We start from the raw sequence: 19538 nt of genomic DNA, 5'->3' as shown, positions 1-19538 counted from the left end.
TGTACAACTAAAGAGACTTAATTGTCCCTCAGGATTTTTTTCCCTGTAATTTGGCATCTCTCTCCTGTAATGGTGCAAAAATATATTGGGCTTTTTGTTTTTACTCTTCACAGAGAAATGGGTTGTCACAATACCAATAGTAATCTGACATTTACAGGGGAGGATCATGCCATGTTTTGCTGAAGGGCATTTTGATAGGTCTTTTCATATATTACTTTTAACTGAACCTGGTAATCAAACAGATAGAATGAAACTAATACTTACTGACTAAACCAGTGCCAGCCCCTCAGCAACCCAACTGTGTTCCCATGGCACAAAATGAGCACAATATGAATTCCCTCCTGTTCCCCTCAATAGAAAGGGACTTGGAGCGTTTTCCAGTACACATGGCAGAGCACTTAAAAGGCCAAACTCATCCCCGACAGACTGATGCCGATGTCATGACAGCAGCCGTTTCTAAGGAGAGCGTTTATCTGAGAGCAGAATGTGGCACTGCTCTTCTCTTGTATTCAATTTCAGATAAAATTTATAGTCCAAAGAAGAAAAAATAACGGGTTTTTTTTTCTGCAACAATCCTCACCATCCAGCTACACTCTCCGAAGGTAAATACAGGTCTAAACTTTCTCCTCATTCCTAAATAAGCTCCTAATTAGAGAATTAATTGTATGACACTCTTATGCAAAAACTTTACAGTATAAACCAGAAAAAGATGGCTACAAAGGTGCCAAGCATGTATCCCTGTAAGATGGTTCAGTCATATTTAAGGGGCCAAAAAATCAAATTCATTTTACTGAATATATGGCAAATTATTCACAGCATCAGAATTAACATAATTCAAATTATAATGGATTTCTTCAAAAGGGGACTGCTGTAGTTAATTACATAAGGCATTCTAAATGGGAAACAAAGCCAACTGCAGATTTCAGATGTTATTTCATGCAAATACTCTAGCTGCAGTGTTCTGAAGAATTCCATTGTGAGCTGAACTGTCCATTTCTGATGCTATGAATAATTGCATAACCATTTATTTCTAATAACCTACTATTTACGTGCAATATCTTTTGTCCTTCTAAATGCTATGAAGCCATTTAGAGAAACCACCTACATGACAACTTACCAATTATCCTTATAAAACCTTGTAATGCTTTGGATTAGTTATGCACACAATTAAATGCCAACTATTATGTTCATGTAAGTTACCAAAAGTCTGTGAACCCCAGCAACACAATATTTCATTTAATTCTAAACAACAATTTCTAAAAGGAAGATATATAATCACCCCAGAACACAATTGAATTGTATTTTGCCATTAAAAAGATTACTGAGTGCATGTATCAAGATTTAAATATGCAAATAACAGTCACCATTTTGCGGACCATCACCAAAACAAACTCATTCACTGTTTTACTTTTCCAGTGCACAGATATTTCAGCCACTTATGCATGTGCCTGCAGTACGCCCATGAGTAGCCCCAGGGCACCATGCATTTACCCGCCATTTTTACCTTGGGGTATGACTGGGCCACAATTTGGCTTAAGGCTGGCAAACTGGATTACTCCAGCCTGTTGCATCCACACTGCAGGATTTGGCTTTCCTTTGGGTAATGCTGTTGAACATGGCATTGCTCAGAGGGGCTGCGCTCAGGCTCTTGGCCAGCACACAAGTCTGGGTCCCACCACATTCAGCAGCAGTGGGGGAATGGCTGTTTCCCAGCACAGTCATACTGGCCAAGAAGCTGCCACTGTGCCACATACACTTACTGCCCTATCCCTACCACCTGGGCAAAGCGAGGCAGCCCACTGTTGCCAACAGCATAGCACCAGAACAAGACACCATCTGGTATCTCTGCCATCTTTAAGCTATAGATGCCAAGAATGCCCTAGCTTCCTCAACGACAGAAATGGAACTTGGCAGCACCCATCTTCAATCCACTGCTTGCCTAAAGGCAGCTCTGGCTACACAGATAAAAAGTACTACCAGGCTGCAGACCCATTAGGTCTGCTCCACAGGCACTGATAAAGGCTGTACCATTACCATGCATGATTGCCATACCTTCAGAAAGTCAAGCCCCATGCTGCTTGGCCAGGCACCTCCTGCCTGAGGTGACAGCATCATCACGATACCAGCCTGCAATGTGGCACACTCCTTGCTAGAAAGCATGAAGAGCCCAAAGGCTTTTCCTTTCATGGACATTGAGAAATTCAGTCAATCTGGGCTTTTGGTAAAAAAAGGAGCAAGATGGTAAAACTGTGACAGCACTGAAAAGTGGCAAGGAGAAGACAGAACTGGCGTACGTCCTCCAGAGCCCAGGGAATGATGTGCAAGCTTGTCAGTGCAAGCCAATACACTCTCCCTGTCCCACAGCAAGTCAGTCAGGGTAGTTTCCCAGGGAAAGGCCATAACTACCGCACCCCAGAGTAAATACACAAGAGCCATTTGCTATGGAGAGCCACTAACCAGAGAGCTAAACAAATCATGCACGTGTTCTGACAGTCCCCTCGAAAAGAGCAACTTATCTACAAACCAATCAGCCCAGCTTGGCAAGCTGACATGCCTGAACAGCAGGTGAGGAGAAGTAAAGCACCCAAGAACAAGGTTCATGGTGTCCAGCACACTGAATGGGAGTGGCAAAGTGACAGCAGGCATCACTGCAGCTACTGCTAGAAAAGACAACAAAATGTAGCACATCTGAAAACCCACCTTCCCCCTCCCCAGTGGCAGGCAGAGACAGGGAGCTGGAATGCAGAGCCTGAAAGCATTTCTTGGGCTTCAGAATCTACCTCTCCCTTTAGCTTCCAGCAATCAGCACAGGTGCTTTTCCTTTAGAACATCTCTCTGGCAGGTGACTTGTGGTGCTATTTTAAATAAACATATCTCATTTTATCTATGCAAATACCTTCTTAGATCCTTTTTTGTGGATGTCCACAGAATCCTTCCATGGCACAGTGCACAAGTAGCCCAGTGATTGTGTTGGCTGATAAACTCAGCTTGTGGCCCTTGTTAATAACTTAAGTCCTCAGGGCTGTGGTAACCATGGCTATGCAGCTCCCAGGCTGGAGCTGACTCCTGCCTAGCCAGCTTGGAGCTTGTTCACATCTATGTGCAAACCACTCAAAAAATATTCAATGCTTGTCTTTTCAAGCTCCTTTCCTCTCTTTAGGCTCACCATAAAATAGCTGTAGTGTCTCAGCAGCTCCCATATCTGGGACACAAACCTGCCTCAGGGGATGGCAGGGCAGCTGTGGGAGGCAGAAGGACCTACAGGGGAAAGACATACATGGGCAAATTACAGAGGCAGCAAGCAGGATTCAGTCCTGGAAGCCTCCGAATCTTAAACCAGGACTTCATGTACATTGACATAAATGAGTGTAAATGTAATCCATGGGCTGGTAGGCAAGAGGAGCTCAATTTGCCTGAAGGAATCTTGGCCTAACTTTTGGGTTGTTTAGTTTCAATTCATACTGTATTGACATTGATTCTTTTGCAATGAGATGCTACGTTTGGTTTGATTTCCCTCTTTTTCTAACTGAACTGCTCCTTACTCAATGAACACAATTTGCCACATGATTCCTTCGATACACTTGCCTTGGTGCATCAGCAACCACTTCCACCTCTGTGCCACTGAAAGGCTGCAGCATCGCTGCACTCATGCTCACACTGTCTCGTCTCTTCCTTTTGCCCTCAATGACTTTGACTTAATTCTGGATTTTGAGTAGTTTCCTTCCTGAAGCATACTTGGGCTACTTCTGTTATTGTTATTCTATAGGGTCTGTCATGCCGGCAAGCAGGTTTGTATTTACAGCAGTTAATAATGATACTTATTTTACTGCATTACATAGTTGTCCTTCTATATTAATGCATTTTTCATCTCATTCTGTGCCCTTGGGCTTTCAGAGCGCAATTCATTTGCGGACAAAGCACTTGTACAGCTCTGTATCATAAACCGTTCAAAATGCTGGCAGTGAAAAATGCAACACGAGAGCCCTGGAGGGCCTGTCCTCCACTGCACAGAAACTTTGAAATCACCCATGTATAAAATACACACTCTGTCTCTTGTGCTTCAGATTGCTTATTTAAAATGGCAATATTCAGGGCACAGGGGCTGGAGAGGCATAAAGTGGCGTGCAAAAGTGATTAAGTGCCACGGAGATATTCACACCTGGTAACTGCAGAAGATTGTTTATTGCCCTGTTTACTCCTCCACCATGAATACTGTGCTCCACGGCACACCAGGAGGCCTGAGCAAACCCAATGCTCGGACACATCCCTTGCTGTGCTGAGGGTCTGCAGCACACACACATTTCCCACTAGCATCACCATGCAGGTGGCTTTCCCAAGGCTTTTGCTCCAAATGATTATCTCCAACCGTATGGGGAACACACTCATCAAATACACACAGCCTTCAGAACCACTCTCCTTCCCATGCCTGCTTGGTTTGGGTGCTCCCATTCCTGCACATCCTCCCACACCATTTTTTCTCTCTCTCTAAGACCACAGCCAGGCTTTACAGCTAGAAAATCCTCAGAAGGTTGGGATTTAGACAGCACGGGGGACCGCATTTACCAGTCCCTGCGACCACAGCTCCCCTCAGGCAGGCTGGCCCAGAGGTCTGTCAGCCACCAGGAGGGGAGACACCTCCCCCATATGTTTGCCCCAGCCCGGTCTGCAGGCTCAACGATATTTTTCAGACACTGGAGAAGAATTCCTCTCACCTTTAGAGTAGTCGGTGTCATGCCTTATCTACTAGAGGGCAAACTCCTGTGGCAGGAGAGCCCCAGGCTGGTGGGCTGCAGCCGCCACGAAGACCCCGCTTTCCCGCCGCTCCTGAGGTGAGGGCAGGCGAGTGGGGTCTCCCCTCAGCGCGGCGAGGGCCCCGGGCTCGCGCCTGGCAGGGCAGCGCCAGGTGTCCCCCGCCTGATTTCGGGGGGACTGAGGTGCAGGGAAGCCCAGCCTCCATCGCTGCTCCTTGTCCTACTCCAGGTAGAGTCCTGTCCTCCTCAGGCAGGGTCATCCTGTTTATAACCGGGAGGCTATTTAATGGCGCCTTGGCAGAGGCAGCCCCCACCGGGCTGTGCCCCAGCTCCCCGGCGCCCCAGGGTCACCTCACCCACTGGCATAAGGTCTCACCACCTCACGGTCTCAGTGCATAAAGCTTCTACTTATATTCCCTCAGCACCACAACATTAAGGAAACTTTTCTCTGGTGCCATGATGGGTGTTCAGGAGCTTGTACGTTGCAAGTGAAGACAAACACAGTGGCTTGCCGGGGGTGGGGGGGGAAGAGAGAAAGAAAAAGAAGAAAGAGTTTTCTAAATAAATAAGTCAGGAAAAGAAAGATTCCATGACATCCGGAAAAAACAGGGTGGATTATGCTGGGAGACCAAGAAATGAAACTTGTAGTCAGCATAAATACTTGCCCAAAGAATGAAAGAAGAAGAGACCAGGCTGGTCATCTGCAGAAATTATGCCGATCACTCTCTGTGCCTGCAGCAGGAAAGATGAGGGAAGAATATAAGCACTCCATTTCTGGTTGTTTGCTGGGTTGTTTTTTTTTTTAATTTTTTGGACATACATCTAACCCCTCAGATGTATTTCATTTTTTCCTCTGAATATAAATACTTTGCCTACGGATGTATCAGGAATACACAACAATGAAGCTATGACTTATTTACCTGCTGGGGGAACGCTAACGAGTGTTCTAGTAATGAAAACAGCTTCATTGGCTTGTAAAATGCAAAACAGCAGGGAACTCACTGGAGACCTCACAAGCATATGTCAATAAACTTACATTATTCACAAGTACACAAGCCTCCCAAGACGCCAGTTTCCCAGCCTCCTTTCATTTCCTGGCTGCTCCTGACTGCCTCACGTTTTGAGCAAAGTCAAAGACTACTTTTCTATTTTCCTCAAGCCTCTAAAGTTTTTGCAGAAGCCAAATGATCATACAAAACACCTTCCATTCAGATGCAAACTGAATATTTTATCAGCCAATACCTCTTATCATCCATTCTACAAGCATTACAAACTGTGACAGCAATACAGGACAATCGTACCCATGATCATAAACATCTGAACATAAATAACATTTTACCAGAGTGCTCCAGCAATGCACTCACACACAGCATTGATAGAGTACGCTCTCATTCTCAATGTTATTGTCTATTTCTCTCCTTTGCATCAATTCTGACAATACTAACATCCATAACAATCACCAGTCTCACTTCAACACTTCCAGTGTACAATGCCAAGCTCCGCAGTGTGTTAGAAGTAAAACAGAAGGTGCTAATTCCCACCAAAGGTGATTATTCAGCCAAAACTAAGATCATAATGTTAGGGTTTAAAAAAAAACCAACCACACGTTAGAATACAAGTCCAGGCATTTGCTGTCATAAAAAGATTGCGATGACTGTATTTCATGTCCCCTTTCATTATAAATCCATTTGGCATCCTTTCTAATCGCCAGCCTCAGAAAAAATTATTTGATGTTCCTGTGGATGTCATATGTGCCCTGTACTTTTACAGCACTTCTATTGTAATTCAACATTAATTATCTTTCCAATTAATGTTCTGCATAATGCTGCAATATGAAATGCTCACATTTTGTAAATGAGAAAATTGAGCTCAGTTCTGTCTGCTTTGATCCCATTTTACTTTTATTATAATTCAGTACCAGAATTCTTTTCCTTTTTGGTTGGGATATTGACACCCTGAACACACACAAGGGAGCCATCTCCTGCATACAAAAGATACATTTATGCTTCTTTTCTGAGAAGACCTTCAATTTCTCTTTTTTGATATCATTTTAATATACTTTCCTGCCTTATGATTGTTACTGAACAGCTCATAAGGGAAATGGAGGTGACAGAACTACTAATAGAGCAGCGTTTACCAGTTACCATAAATGCAGACATCATAAATACCTACAACTGCTGGAAAATTGTAAGTGTGAAGCAGGTCACAAATACATTAAAAAAAGAAATAAAAACTGTAGTCAGGGAGTGAAAAATATTCTTCTTTAGAAGCTGAATGATCCAACGTATTCCTAAATGTTTTGTGTCAAAATGCCATTTAAAGTTTTACTGCTGAGTACCACAACAAAAAGTATAAAAGTGAAAAACATAGACAAAGTATAAAATATAGAAATGGAAAATATATATCCAAAATTGCTCCCTATATGCATGGCTGAAAGAGTATATGACTGGTGATTTTCCACAATGAGGAGTTTAATTTTTCTGTTGGGTTTGAATCTTTTGTTTAGTTTTGCTGCTGTTGATAGCTGCAATCATTGTGAGCTACTGGATTTGACCTTCAATGCCACCATCTCAAAGCACCTCACAGTGCTTTTTCATCCTGAATGTGAAGTGCTTTAAGAAGGTACAAATTCTCCCTTTCTCCAGTAACATCATGTCTAGCCTTCTTCCCTGTTACCCCACAACATCATTTTTAACAGAACTGAATCTACAACACACAGAAAGCTGCAAAAAAAAATAAGTCGCCACTCAGACTCACCAGTTTTATAATTGATGTTATTTTATGCTCATCATTAGCTGGCAATTACTGCGTATGTGAATATGTGCCGAGAAGAATGTGCAGATCAGACTGAAGGAATTTAGGAATGTCACCTGTAAAATGCTCCCTCAGACAGCTGAACCACCTCAGTTTAAATAACCTTGTTGGCAAAAGGTATACAAATTTTAAGAGTAGCCTGTTTAGCATCTTGAGATAGGATCTCCTCTTCAGCTGCCCTGGAATACTTCACTGTAATCTTAAACTGAGAAACATGGCAGTCTAAGTGGTCAGGCTGGCTATTACTGATCTATCAGTAATTCAGGCAATCTACTTTACTAGGAAATAGTGCTCCTGTTTCAACATCATCCTCAACCAAAGCCTTTTGAACCTCCTCTTATTAATTCCCAGCAATGATCTTGACCCCCTGCTGCAGCAGGTACAGCTGAGGCAAATAGCCATGGAATGCTGCTGCTTTTTGCAGTGCCTATGTAAAGCTTACAGGGAACATCAGACTTGTTTGAGATAGCTTTAGCAACCTGAAACTTCCATTTGTTTGGTATTAACCAACTTCATTCTGATGCGGTTTCGTTTTGTGTGTTGTATTTTGTTCTTCAGTCCTCATTGGCAGCCCACTTTTGGCTTACCTATTTTAAATGGCCACTGTTACAGCTGTTAATTTTGAAAGCAAATCCACATCTGCACTGATCCTTTCTTCCTACCATGTGACTGACAGCCTTTGGGGCACTGGCATCATAGCTAGTCAACATAAAGGACCAGCAGCTGGAGGTTTTGTGCACCACCAGTCAGCTGCATGCAGTTTTCATTGCTATAGCAAACATGGCTAGAACAGGAGAAGAAAATTAAAGGGCAACACGCCAGGTAAGACAAACAAGATTTTGTGGAGACTTGACTACAAAATGACAAAAGGTTCCTAACTATGCACTGAAGTTAACCTGTCTTAATCATTCCCCTGTCACTGGCCGACTTTTAGAAATGGATTCCCATTAGCATGGGATGACTGGAAGTTTGTGTTTACCATCAGCTAACAAAGTGTGCAGCAGAAAGCCTCACAGAGTCCATCTGTGTCAACACCTCAAGTACCCAATACTTGAGTTTTCAGCCTGGCTAAGGTACGTTCTTTACCCAACATATCTGTAACAAACATTGCTTCTGGCAAGTCATTTACCACACTTAATTAAGATAATTATTTCTCAGACAGAAGCTGACAAACTATGAGGAGGAAGACTGTAACCCCCCCTACTGGCTAAATAAGCATCTGTGTGCCCACTACCCACGTATTCCTGCTCTAAGTACTTTTTCCTTTGTATTCCTTCTCTTCAGAGATAATGAAAAGCCTCTGGTGGGGAAGAAAAAAACAGCTGTCAAAGACCGGTGTTTAACCAGCCTCCCAAGGGAAAACTGCAGCCTAAAAAGTTTTTTCTTTATGAGACCATTCAGTTCAACTGTCTTGTGCACACCAAGCTTCTGGCTCCACCAAAGGACACTCATTCTCTTCTGGACAGTGGCACTTCAGAGCTCTGAGACAAATGTCCAGATAAAATCCACATCCTGGCTCCGAGATCATATACTGTTCAGCATGAAGCAACACAGGCAAACCTGGACAGCCCAGGCAAAGGCTCCATTTCCAGAGTTATGCAAGTAACTGCGGCGGGCTGACCCTGGCTGGACGCAGGTGCTGCCACAGCCGCTCTGCCACTGCCCGCCCCAGCTGGGCAGGGGAGAGAAAACATGAGGAAAGGCCGGTGGGCCGAGATAGGGACAGGGAGAGATCACTCGCCAGTTACCGTCACGGGCAACACAGACTCGACTTGGGAAAGCAGTTTAATTTCTTGCCAGTCAGATCCCTGCCCCCTCCCCAGCATGGCGCAGGGGGACGGCGATGGGGCTGCGCTCGGTCCCTCACACATTGTTTCCACCGCTTCTCCCTCCCCAGGGGAAGGACTCACAGTGCCTCACTCCTCTCTCCAGCTGCGGTTGCACAGAGACTTTTTCCCTTTCTTAAAACGCCATCCCTGAGGCGCTGCCGCCGTCACTGCTGGGCTCGGCCTTGGCCAGCAGCGGGTCCCCCTTGGAGCGGCCGGCGTTGGCTCTGTCAGGCATCGGGGAGCTGCTCGCAGCCTCACACAGAAGCCACCCCTGTAGCCCCCCGCTACCAAAACCTGGCCATGCAAACCCAGTACAGTAGCACACTTCCTTCTTTCATGTCTAAAAAGCTCCTTCTTCCAAGCAAGTCAACCAGACAATTACCAACCCCCCTGCCTTGATATCACAAAAAAGTGACTTCCCCCCATTCCCGCCCAGCTGGGAGCTTCCTGGCTTTACACTGGGTTAAAAGCTGCCTGGCCAGCCGAGCCCAGGGAGTGGTGGGGAATGGAGTTACATCGCGCTGGAGGATGGTCACCAGTGGTTCTCCAGGGCCCGGTACTGGGGCCAGTTCTGTTTAATATCAATGAACTGAATGAGGGGATCGAGCGCACCCTCAGCCAGTTCCCAGCTGCCCCCAGGCTGGGGGAGCGCTGACCTGCTGGGGGGCAGGAGGCTCTGCAGGGGGGTCTGGGCAGGCCGGGCCGATGGGGTGAGGTTCCACAGGGCTCAGTGCTGGGTCCTGCACTTGGTACAGGACAAGAGGAAACGGCTTCAAACTGCCCCGGAGGAGGTTTAGACTGGCTATTGGGAAAACTTTCTTCACTGAAAGGGTGGTTAAGCATTAGAACAGGTGGCACAGGGAGGTGGTGGAATCACCATCCCTGACATGTTTAAAGAATGCATAGATGCGGCGCTTAGGGACATGGTGGGCTTGGCAGTCCTAGGTTAAGAGTCGGACTTGATGATCTTACAGTTTTTTTCCAACCTAAATGATTCTATGGTTCTTCATGTGCTTCCTCAACATCCAAAGCAGGTGGGGTGCTCAGGAGTTCCAACAATCATGTGGTCAAAACCTGGTGTGCTCAACATATGCTTACAATTTCCCCCATGGGTAACCGTGTTGAGGTTAAGCAACAGAGCAAGCCACCACCAGGAGGGGGACTCTACCATCCATGGGCAAGTCCTGTCCGAGGCAATTCCTTCAACTGCTCAGGATGAGATCTCACACTACCAAAGGAAAGAAAAATATTATTGCTATAAGGGGGAGAAAATTTCCACCACTGAGTTCCTTTATTTTTTTCTCACATTTATCAGCACAGAGAAAGTAACAAAAGATAACTACAAGACTTTTTGAAATTACTTTTTACACTATGAACTTAGAAATTAAAATTATATATGAGTACCGTGAACTTAAAAATTAAGAATCAACATGACACTTCAGGATAGTTTTAAAAAGTCTCTTGGAAAAGCACTTCCAATATACTGAATATATTTCCAGTGATTTCAGCAGGTTTAAATACTGCATGTATTTTCCACTCAGGATTCTACCAGGTAACAAATCACAGCTAAAACTCAGTGTTAAAACCAAGTGAGGGCAAAGAGCTACAGGTCATTTAAGAGAATCCAGTGAAGTCGATGATACTAACTGCATGAGCAAGGATTCCTTCTGTAAGTTAAGCCAGCAGCAACAGGTTTGCAAATTGCATGGATTTTCAGAATTTTTAAATCAGATATTGCCCTGCCTTTTGTTTTATTTCATAAAAGTGTACAAATGAGTTTTTTTCTGTAAAGGAGGTTCAGGTCTTGCAGTACACATCATATTTTAATTTTTCTCCCAGCTTAGTTCCCTCTAAGCATACTTTGAATTTGGCATCCATTTCCTGGTTCTGAGCTTCAGTGAAAAGATTTTTCCAGTCTCCAACAACACCTGATACATAAAGAGAAGTTAAATATTACTCTTGACTGTAAGGACCAAGGAGTATGATTTAAAACAAAAAACTACTTTGTCTCTATTATGATCATATTTCAGGATAATCCTTTTTTTTTCTCTTTTTTCCTGCAAGAAAAAAATCTCTGACCCAAGAATACACTCTTATGTGTGCTTTATGTTTGGCGTCCTCAACAGAATGTGAACATAGGAAGCTACTGGTCTGCCTTCATAGCTTCGGCATGTGCCTTGTACAGCTGCAGAAGACTACAACGTGGCTTTTAACTGCAAGAGCTTTGTGCACTGCAACCACACACTGCCCCAAACTGCAGTCCACCTTTAATCTACGTTTTGGAGAGCCCAGAGTCTGAGGTTGTCTGAGTCTACAGCTCTAGCTTAGCCTCTGGCTAGAAGACACAGTTCAATCTGTGTCGTGTCTGGATTCCAAGCACTGACGAGATTCTTAAGCTATTACAAGGGTTACTTAGAAAACTCAAGAAGAAAAGCCTGTGGAGGCACTCTGTAGACCTAGCGCTAGGCTAGCCCCAGTACTCGCAGAAGCCAAAATAAAATTATTCCTTGTTTTAAATGGTGCTTATTGCATAGCACGACTGAAGGGTGTACTACTTGTAGTGCACTTCTGCTAATATTACACAGGGCTTTACTGGATGGCATTTGCCCTTGGGATGAAATCAAGTGAAGCATCCTGAAGCACAATGTTTCTTAAACAACTCCCAACCTTGAAAACCATACATAAAGATTAAGCATCTACTGATCCAAATTCCTGTCTGCCAAGACACAGTGCTACCATTCACCACCCTGGCAAAATACAAACAAATTTACCTTTGCGGAAAAGAATTGAGCCAACAGCACCATGAGTCTCCTGAGCCTTATCCTTCACTGCCTGGAAAGTGGCCCTGTCCGCAATGGACTGGATCTCTTCCGCCGTTGGGGAGAATCCAAAGAATTCAGCTATCTGCTTTACACTGCCAGTCAGGTTCTGAAAGCAATACAGTGAAAGGGAGACAGGCAATACGCTTCCTCTAAAAAAAGACACCCACTTGGGATGTGCATTGGCATCATATATATTAACCGTATATATCTTCCTCCACAGTATGTTTTCTGCATTACACTGGAGTTCAGGTTTTGTACAGCCAGACTCAACCTGTCGCTAAAATCAACTTGATTTTGCTCTTTCAGAGACCTGTGCCTTTTCCTGTTAATTTCAGCAGATTTCAAGGAATGGGCTCAGATGTGTTTTGCCTGTCAGTATTCAGCATCTGCTTTACCTCTTTCAGGTCTTCATACATTATGACCATAGTATTCTCATCCTCAATGTGTTTGTTCCAGGTGACTGCATGATCAAAATAGGATCCCCAGCCAACTGTAAAGGAGAGAAAAAAGCATCAGTGTGACCTTCTTTTCTTACTGGGCTATTCTTTCTCCCCAGTTGAAAAATTGCCTTCTGTTGCCTATCAGTACATCAGTGCAAGCAAACGGAACAGCCTGTCCCTTCTGTGGTACCGTACTCCACAACAGCATGGCAGAGGCTTCCTCTGGACTTTTGTAGGTGAGTGGTTTCCACACAGAAACACGAGTCTCACTATGTGCTTCCCCTCTCTTACTATATTGTCATATAAACATCTCTTAAAAGCCAAAGCCAGACATCAGTCTATGCCTAAAATTCGAGTTGCTAATGAGGTGTTTTGCCTCATGTTCAGAAACAGTAAAGACAACAAACTGTCATTTCATTAACACTTTGGATCCACAGCACTTCCTCCATTGCAGAATGTTGACCCAATGCCTTTGTCCAGCTGCCATGCAACTTCCTCACCCTTGCTTGGAAGTGCAGAATACCCAGAAGCAAAGCATCTTTTGGATGTTCTCCCCGCTCTGGCATTCAGCTGCCTCCTTTTATCATGACGTATGCCGATCAGTAAACTAATCATGACACAGCTGTTTTCCCACTGGCCCCATTTTTTTGTTTTTAGGTATATTTTTTTTCTGTTGCTTCTTCAGCTACACTCAGTAACTACAACAATACCTTTCCCATTCATGAACTCTAAGAAGAACTCATCCCAGGAGCTGTAACTGGGGACACTTGGCACATTGTTGTGGAAATGGAAAAATGGAACAGCTGTATCTTTAGGGTTTCGAAACAACACTAGTATCTGGAGTGGGAGAAAGAGATCAACAACTTTAGATCATTTACTTCCCCTGGCAACCAAAATGAGAGCATAACCAAACATTCTGCAATCAATAACATACTCGGGGCTATAAAATATTTTATTAATTAAGGCATGGTGAACAAACTTATAATAAAGACTTTGTTACCACTTCTAAAATTTGCTTGTGTCATGAAAGAATTGCAGAAAGAAGCAACTGGAAAAACAGTAATACTGTCATTGAATACGATCCCATAACTATCTAAGACCTGGGAAATTGTAAGGAACCGTTTGCCAACGCCCTGCTAGGAAAAGCTCAGTTCAATTCTCCTTCAGGAAACCACAGCTGTTACAATTATGTCCCATTTTTCAAAGCATGGCAATAATGTTCTTGAAATCCTAAGAGACTGTAATCCTCAGAGAAGTGTAAACACTTCTGAAAACGTTATACACATTTGGTTTTTTTATACGTTATACTTTTTCCTGTCATACAGGAAAAATTACCAATGAAACATGGAAAAAATCCATCTCTCTTAACCAATTATTTCCTTCATCTGTGGTACATCTCACAAGTTCTCTGTATCCACCATTGTTCAGTAAATTAGTATCAGAAATATTAAAGTTTTAACCATGTGACTCTTTGCAAGGAGACAGCCAATGTCCTAGAGACACAGCTGCCACATTCATTCCCACCACGTTCGTGCATAGGAAGGAGTAGCATAAAACAGGAAAGCGCGACACTCCAGCCATTTCTGAGCACTGCAACAGCCTCTAGATCTGTTCTTGTTTATGTCAACTACAGCACCCCTAAGGCTACTGTAAATTGTAGGGGGTGTTAAGCCAGCCCAGGCATCACGAGACTCCCACCATCTCCAAGCTGCTTTCCACCAGTGCCACCTGCCTGAGTGCAAGAAAAGGATGTAGCTCCAAAATTACTCTTGTATGCTGGTACTGTTTGAAAGATGAGGCTCGTTCTTCAAAACAGAAAAAAGCCCACCTTGGCTTTGTTCTTGAAAATAGACTTGGGGAGGCAATCATAATTCAGATGTGTTGCCAAAATCCTTGGGGACGGAATCTGCTTCATCCTCTTTAGAAATAAACAGAACCATAAGTGAGAACAAGTTTATCATATGAGTGCAGCAATGATTTGTGAGAGTTGCCTGTGTGAAACAGCCCCTAATCAAAAGGCATTAGGCAACAAAGATTATCTTTTTTCCCCTCTCAGGAGAGATATTTTTACTTGCTGCATGACTTCATTTTAATAACTTGTGTGAGGGGGTGTAGGACAGAGAAAGCAACAGACTTTAATGGTTCAATAGTTTCTTTTCACTAACCTGATATTTATCTGGATCTCCACATTCAATAAATGGTAGTTCTGTGCTTACAGGTTTACTCTGGATAGTTGTAAATATCAAATCACTTAAAATCTGGATAAGCCAGTTCACACCTGCACCAAGAAGCGCAGAGAACAAAATAAAGCATATCAGAAGTTTGTGCAAGATCTCAAAGCCTTCTCATTACATGCCTTAATTCAGCATAATAGACAGTCATCAAATGACAAATAACGCTAAAGTTCTCAGTTATAAACACAATAATGTTTCCCGTTAATGAGATCTTCAACAGCTTCTTAACTGTGACCTTCTTGGCTCACTTATAACTGGTACATGGAAAGCACTGGGGGCAGAACTGACTCAACAATGCACTAAACACCTTTTTAATATATTCATAAACCAGGCAGTGACAGACAATAAAGGGAGCTTCCCTGTCTTTTACAGAGGAACACCTGGGAAGGTTCTGGATGGAAGAAGAAAGGACCAAGCAAGGAGGCTTGCTCTTTCTGTGGAGGAAAGCATTTGCCTCTCTAGTCCCCTGGGGCCAGGACGAAGTGGAGTAACCTATTCAATGTCACTGCCAGGGCTTGTCCTCAGTAGTGCCTGTTGCTGTCTCCATAAAGCGCATGCCAGAACAAGCGCTAGAAGAGGTGCTACCCACTTGACACCTACATCCCCGCCCCCCCCTCACTTTCTGGAATGGATCTTGCAGCAAAGCCTCCCCAATACCACATCCCGTTCCAGTGTGAGCCTGTGGCCAGCTCCTGGAGCTGCGCCGTGGTGCCAGCTTCCCCAAGGTTTTTAGGAATCATATTTGCTCTACTGATGCTCTGCTGATTGCCGGCAGGATGTGGGGATGCGCTTGGAAAGCTTCCCACCGGGCCCACGGAGATGGAGCTGTGGAGCTGTCACCACCTCCTGCATGCTGCGAGTCCCCTGTGAACACAGCTGCCAGAGGTACTAACAAGGAATACACAATGCAAACAGCTTTAACATCATGCTTTCAGTGGAAAGTTACTCCCAAAAAGGAATAACTTCCACCCTACGTTACATAAAGTGCTTCGGGATGCTTGGATGGAAGCAGCTGATACATTTATACAGTAATGTGTATACAGTCAGTACACAACACAAAATGTCTTAAAACACATATATTACATGTATACACCAACCAATATCATATTTATATATGACATGGTATGTGTACCATTCATATCATGCTCCCATTTATGTACAGATCAGAGCCAAAAGCATTAAGAATTTCCAAATCCACGTCCTCATCTGCCCAGTATTAACTCCATGTGCACAAATACAAATTTTATTTTTACAAAAAGCTACAACTGACAAACCTAAAATTCCTAGCCTCCAAATCCCCAACTGGCTTCTCAATCGTGCAACCCATCCCTGGGAAGTACTGCATCCTGGAGCTCCATTGTCCTCCTCAATAGTTCTCTGCATCAGTTTTCCTCTCTACTGCACACATCTGAATGGGGGGAAAACCTTTTATATAGTGAGAATTCACTGTAACTTAACCTTCATAATACCTAGTAAGTAAAAGGAATGAAGCTTTTGAACAGCCATAACGTGAGTCCTTCATCATGCATGCTCAGAACCATCTAAACCTGCCAAATGCCAAAGAGTTTGAGCCCTGCAAGGAAAACACCTGAGAAGCTGGCAGAGGAAACCAGACACCAGGCTCCCTGAGCTCAAGAGGGAAAGAGAGCTGCAGAGAGATTTTTCTTACTGCCTGGTGACATTATGGCTTGGTGGGTCCGAGTGTCACATCAAGCAGCAAAAGGGAGCCCAGCAATTTCTGGTTTCAAACTGGGGCAGCTAATCTTTCCTTCTCACTCTTCATCCTTCTCTCACGCCTTTTTTCCCCCTACTTTGCAAGCCATAGGGAATTAGGACAAGAATCTATTTAGCACCGTTTAAGAGTGTAAAAGCAAACATCCAAATGGGAGAAAATTCCAATTCACCTGCAGACTGTGACTACCATGCACTGCAGAAACACAGCATTTTCTCTCCCTCCTGCTATCCCATTTCTTCCACGCAAGCTCCTGTACATGCTTTTCCACCAGTGCCTGCCAGTAACAGGGTACTGCATTCCCCAGCAAACCACAGGGAGCTGTGATACTCCCCCTCCTAGTGAACAACTGGCAGTGGTCTTTGCCAAGATTTCCCCCTCCTGACCTACCACAAACTGCCTGATATTAAGTGTGAGCTCTCTTTCTTTATCTACTGATCCCTCTCCCTGAGCAGGAGAGATTCACTGAGTTACTAAACCTCAGAGGCTATCAGCGTCGTGACTCCATGTCTGAACTCTTCCAAACTCCGTGAGAAATCAAAACCAGTACCAAGTTATAACAACGACCTTTTAAGTCTTTATAAGGTCCAGCAGAACTCTAATCCCAAACCCAACGGAATTATGAGCTCCTTAAGATGCACATTTCGCATTTTGTGCCAGCTCCCTCCCTTTGTATTTGCTTTCTCTTGGTGCAATGTTCTGTCCCACAGCTGATATAGATTCACCCTAAACATTACAGGCATACTTCTTAAGCCCCTAAATACACCACAGTTTCTTTCCTGGTCAGAACTCACCGATCAGTGGGAATTCTATGTGCCTAATGAGACCTTGGCCAAGGACTCTCCGGTTAAAGAGCAACTTGACCACATCTGCTACCACGCTAGTGCAATGAAATCCTTCCCTGGGCCCGTATTTTCTCCAGCAACCCTAAGCTTCTGCTTCTTGGGTCTCACAGAAGAAACATATGCTTGTATAAGATTTCCTAGATTAGCAAAACCCACCTCTTCCTTGTAAGCAATCATGTCACACTTGATATTTAATAAAACTGATCAAAATCAACTAGTTGGTTCGTTAGTGGTTTTTTCACTGCTCCTGTTGCATCTTTCATCCTTTCCGCAGACTTCTAATTAGAAGATTTAGACTTCCAGTATGTCTTAGTCAATACCATTTTGCAGTCACAAAACAAAAAACTATGATGATATTGAATAATGCCAAGAAGCAGCTAAAAATTTTGCAAGTAAAGATGCTGTGCTCTGTCATTGTCTACTCATTAAAAAGTTTAATGCATAACTTTATTGCTGTTCTACACTACACTATGCTACATTACTAACACACTTCTCAGAATACAGTTTATCACACTGGCATAGTTGTCTTGTCACACCGATACATAAAAGACTATATGCTGTATTCTCACTTCTTCAGCCAAAAAAGTTTTGAACACTAAAACTTCCTTTCAGAAACATAAACCATGTTAAAAAGCAGTGCAACTGACTGCTTGAATAAGACAAAGCAGGACAAAAACCTGCTGCCTCTGGTTGTAGTAGAAATGCCCAGTGTCCTCACACAATGTACAACCACAAACAGTTGGTTTTCCTTCTTATTGTGTCAGCTAATTAGTTATTGTAGACTACAGCAACAAATTTATAATGTATTCACCGCATTTGGGGTAGGACACCAGCACCATATCATCTCTTCTGGCTTCCAGGTTCTCCAGAGCTTGGAACGTTTCCACGCTGCACACTGTGGCAGGATACGGGGTCCCTCAATAGAGAACCGCAGCTCCTTCAAGGTGAGCCCTTCAGACTTTGCCAGCGCTTTATTTATCTCATCAGCAAAGTTGTTTTTATCCTCAGCCATGTTTACCACCTTTGGGGTATGAAACTGTTGGTCTAATGCAGCAAGTGCCTTTAAACAGACATTTTCAAGGGGTGGAGTCAAAATCCTTGGCATTACTTTTGCCCTCCTTCAAATCTGATACGTTTCTTTCTCTTCTCCTTTCCCACCTTTCTAGAAATGGAAGAGGGGTTGATCCTGTCCACTTACAATCTACAGAGCAGGAATTATTTTAGTAAGACATCGCACTGAGAGCAAGTAATACTTGCAAGCTTAGCCACCAGACAAAACGGAATTGGAAAGTGAATCACCCTGTATGAATAAGCAGCAAAATTATATCTGATCTTAAATAACATTAATAGGGAAAAAAGCATCTCATAAAGACAAGGAATTCCCTATGGGGAAAAATCCCAAGAGGTTTTATTTGGCAGTAATCAATCCTATATTTTAAGTTAAAAGAAACAGTGAGCGAATAATAGAAAACAATTAAATCATCAAAACTAAACCAGGAAGAATGCTACTGAGAGCAAAGATACAGCCATTTTAGGTTCCAAGCGCGCTTCTGTGGGAGCTAGTTTGCACTGAAGCCCTTTTTCACAGTAAAAAGGCAATTAAATACTGAGAGTCTGCATGGCACAGGTTTTTTTCAACATCTCGATCATAGAACCAGGACCCCTTTACAATGGCCATGCACCTTAATGTATCTAGCTGCCTTTCCGCCTAGCAGGGCACGGACCGGTGCTGGCTCCCGGGAGCAGGGCGGCTCTCCCAGCGGCTGCAGCAGCGGAAAGCAGCGCCGAGGCGCAGGCCTGTCCCTCACCCCAGGGGCACCCGCTCGAGGCCCTCACCGTGGGGCAGCCAGCCCCGGCCCGGCCCCCGAGCTGCGCTGGGCACACACCCCGCCAGCCCACAGCTGCAGCGGCCAGGCGAGGCCAGCGGGCCCCCGGGCACCAAGGAAATGCGGTAGCCAGTCGGGCCCGCGCCAGCAGCCGGCGGGGCCCGCCAAGGGCGAGCGGCGGCGGCCGGGGACCGCCGCCTGCACCCTGCGCCATCACCGTGCTGAGGGGCGGCCCCGCCAGGGCC

The 19538-nt window shown here is 44.3% G+C and overlaps 1 protein-coding gene across 1 annotated transcript; it reads right to left on the bottom strand.

The window, feature by feature from the left end:
* Positions 1-10849: 10849 nt before the first annotated feature.
* Positions 10850-18714, bottom strand: SULT6B1 (sulfotransferase family 6B member 1). Its single transcript, XM_037405762.1, is given in 8 exon segments — positions 10850-11322; positions 12166-12322; positions 12612-12706; positions 13367-13493; positions 14485-14574; positions 14822-14934; positions 18279-18392; positions 18395-18714. Coding segments are annotated over 8 exon segments (1005 nt in total). The 5' UTR covers positions 18573-18714; the 3' UTR covers positions 10850-11191.
* Positions 18715-19538: the final 824 nt, after the last annotated feature.

The sequence above is a fragment of the Falco rusticolus genome, chromosome 12 (genome assembly GCF_015220075.1).
Source record: "Falco rusticolus isolate bFalRus1 chromosome 12, bFalRus1.pri, whole genome shotgun sequence".
Lineage (NCBI taxonomy): Eukaryota > Metazoa > Chordata > Aves > Falconiformes > Falconidae > Falco > Falco rusticolus.
The sequence above is the reverse complement of the archived record's forward strand: the minus strand, read 5'-3'. Positions and strand labels throughout refer to the sequence as shown.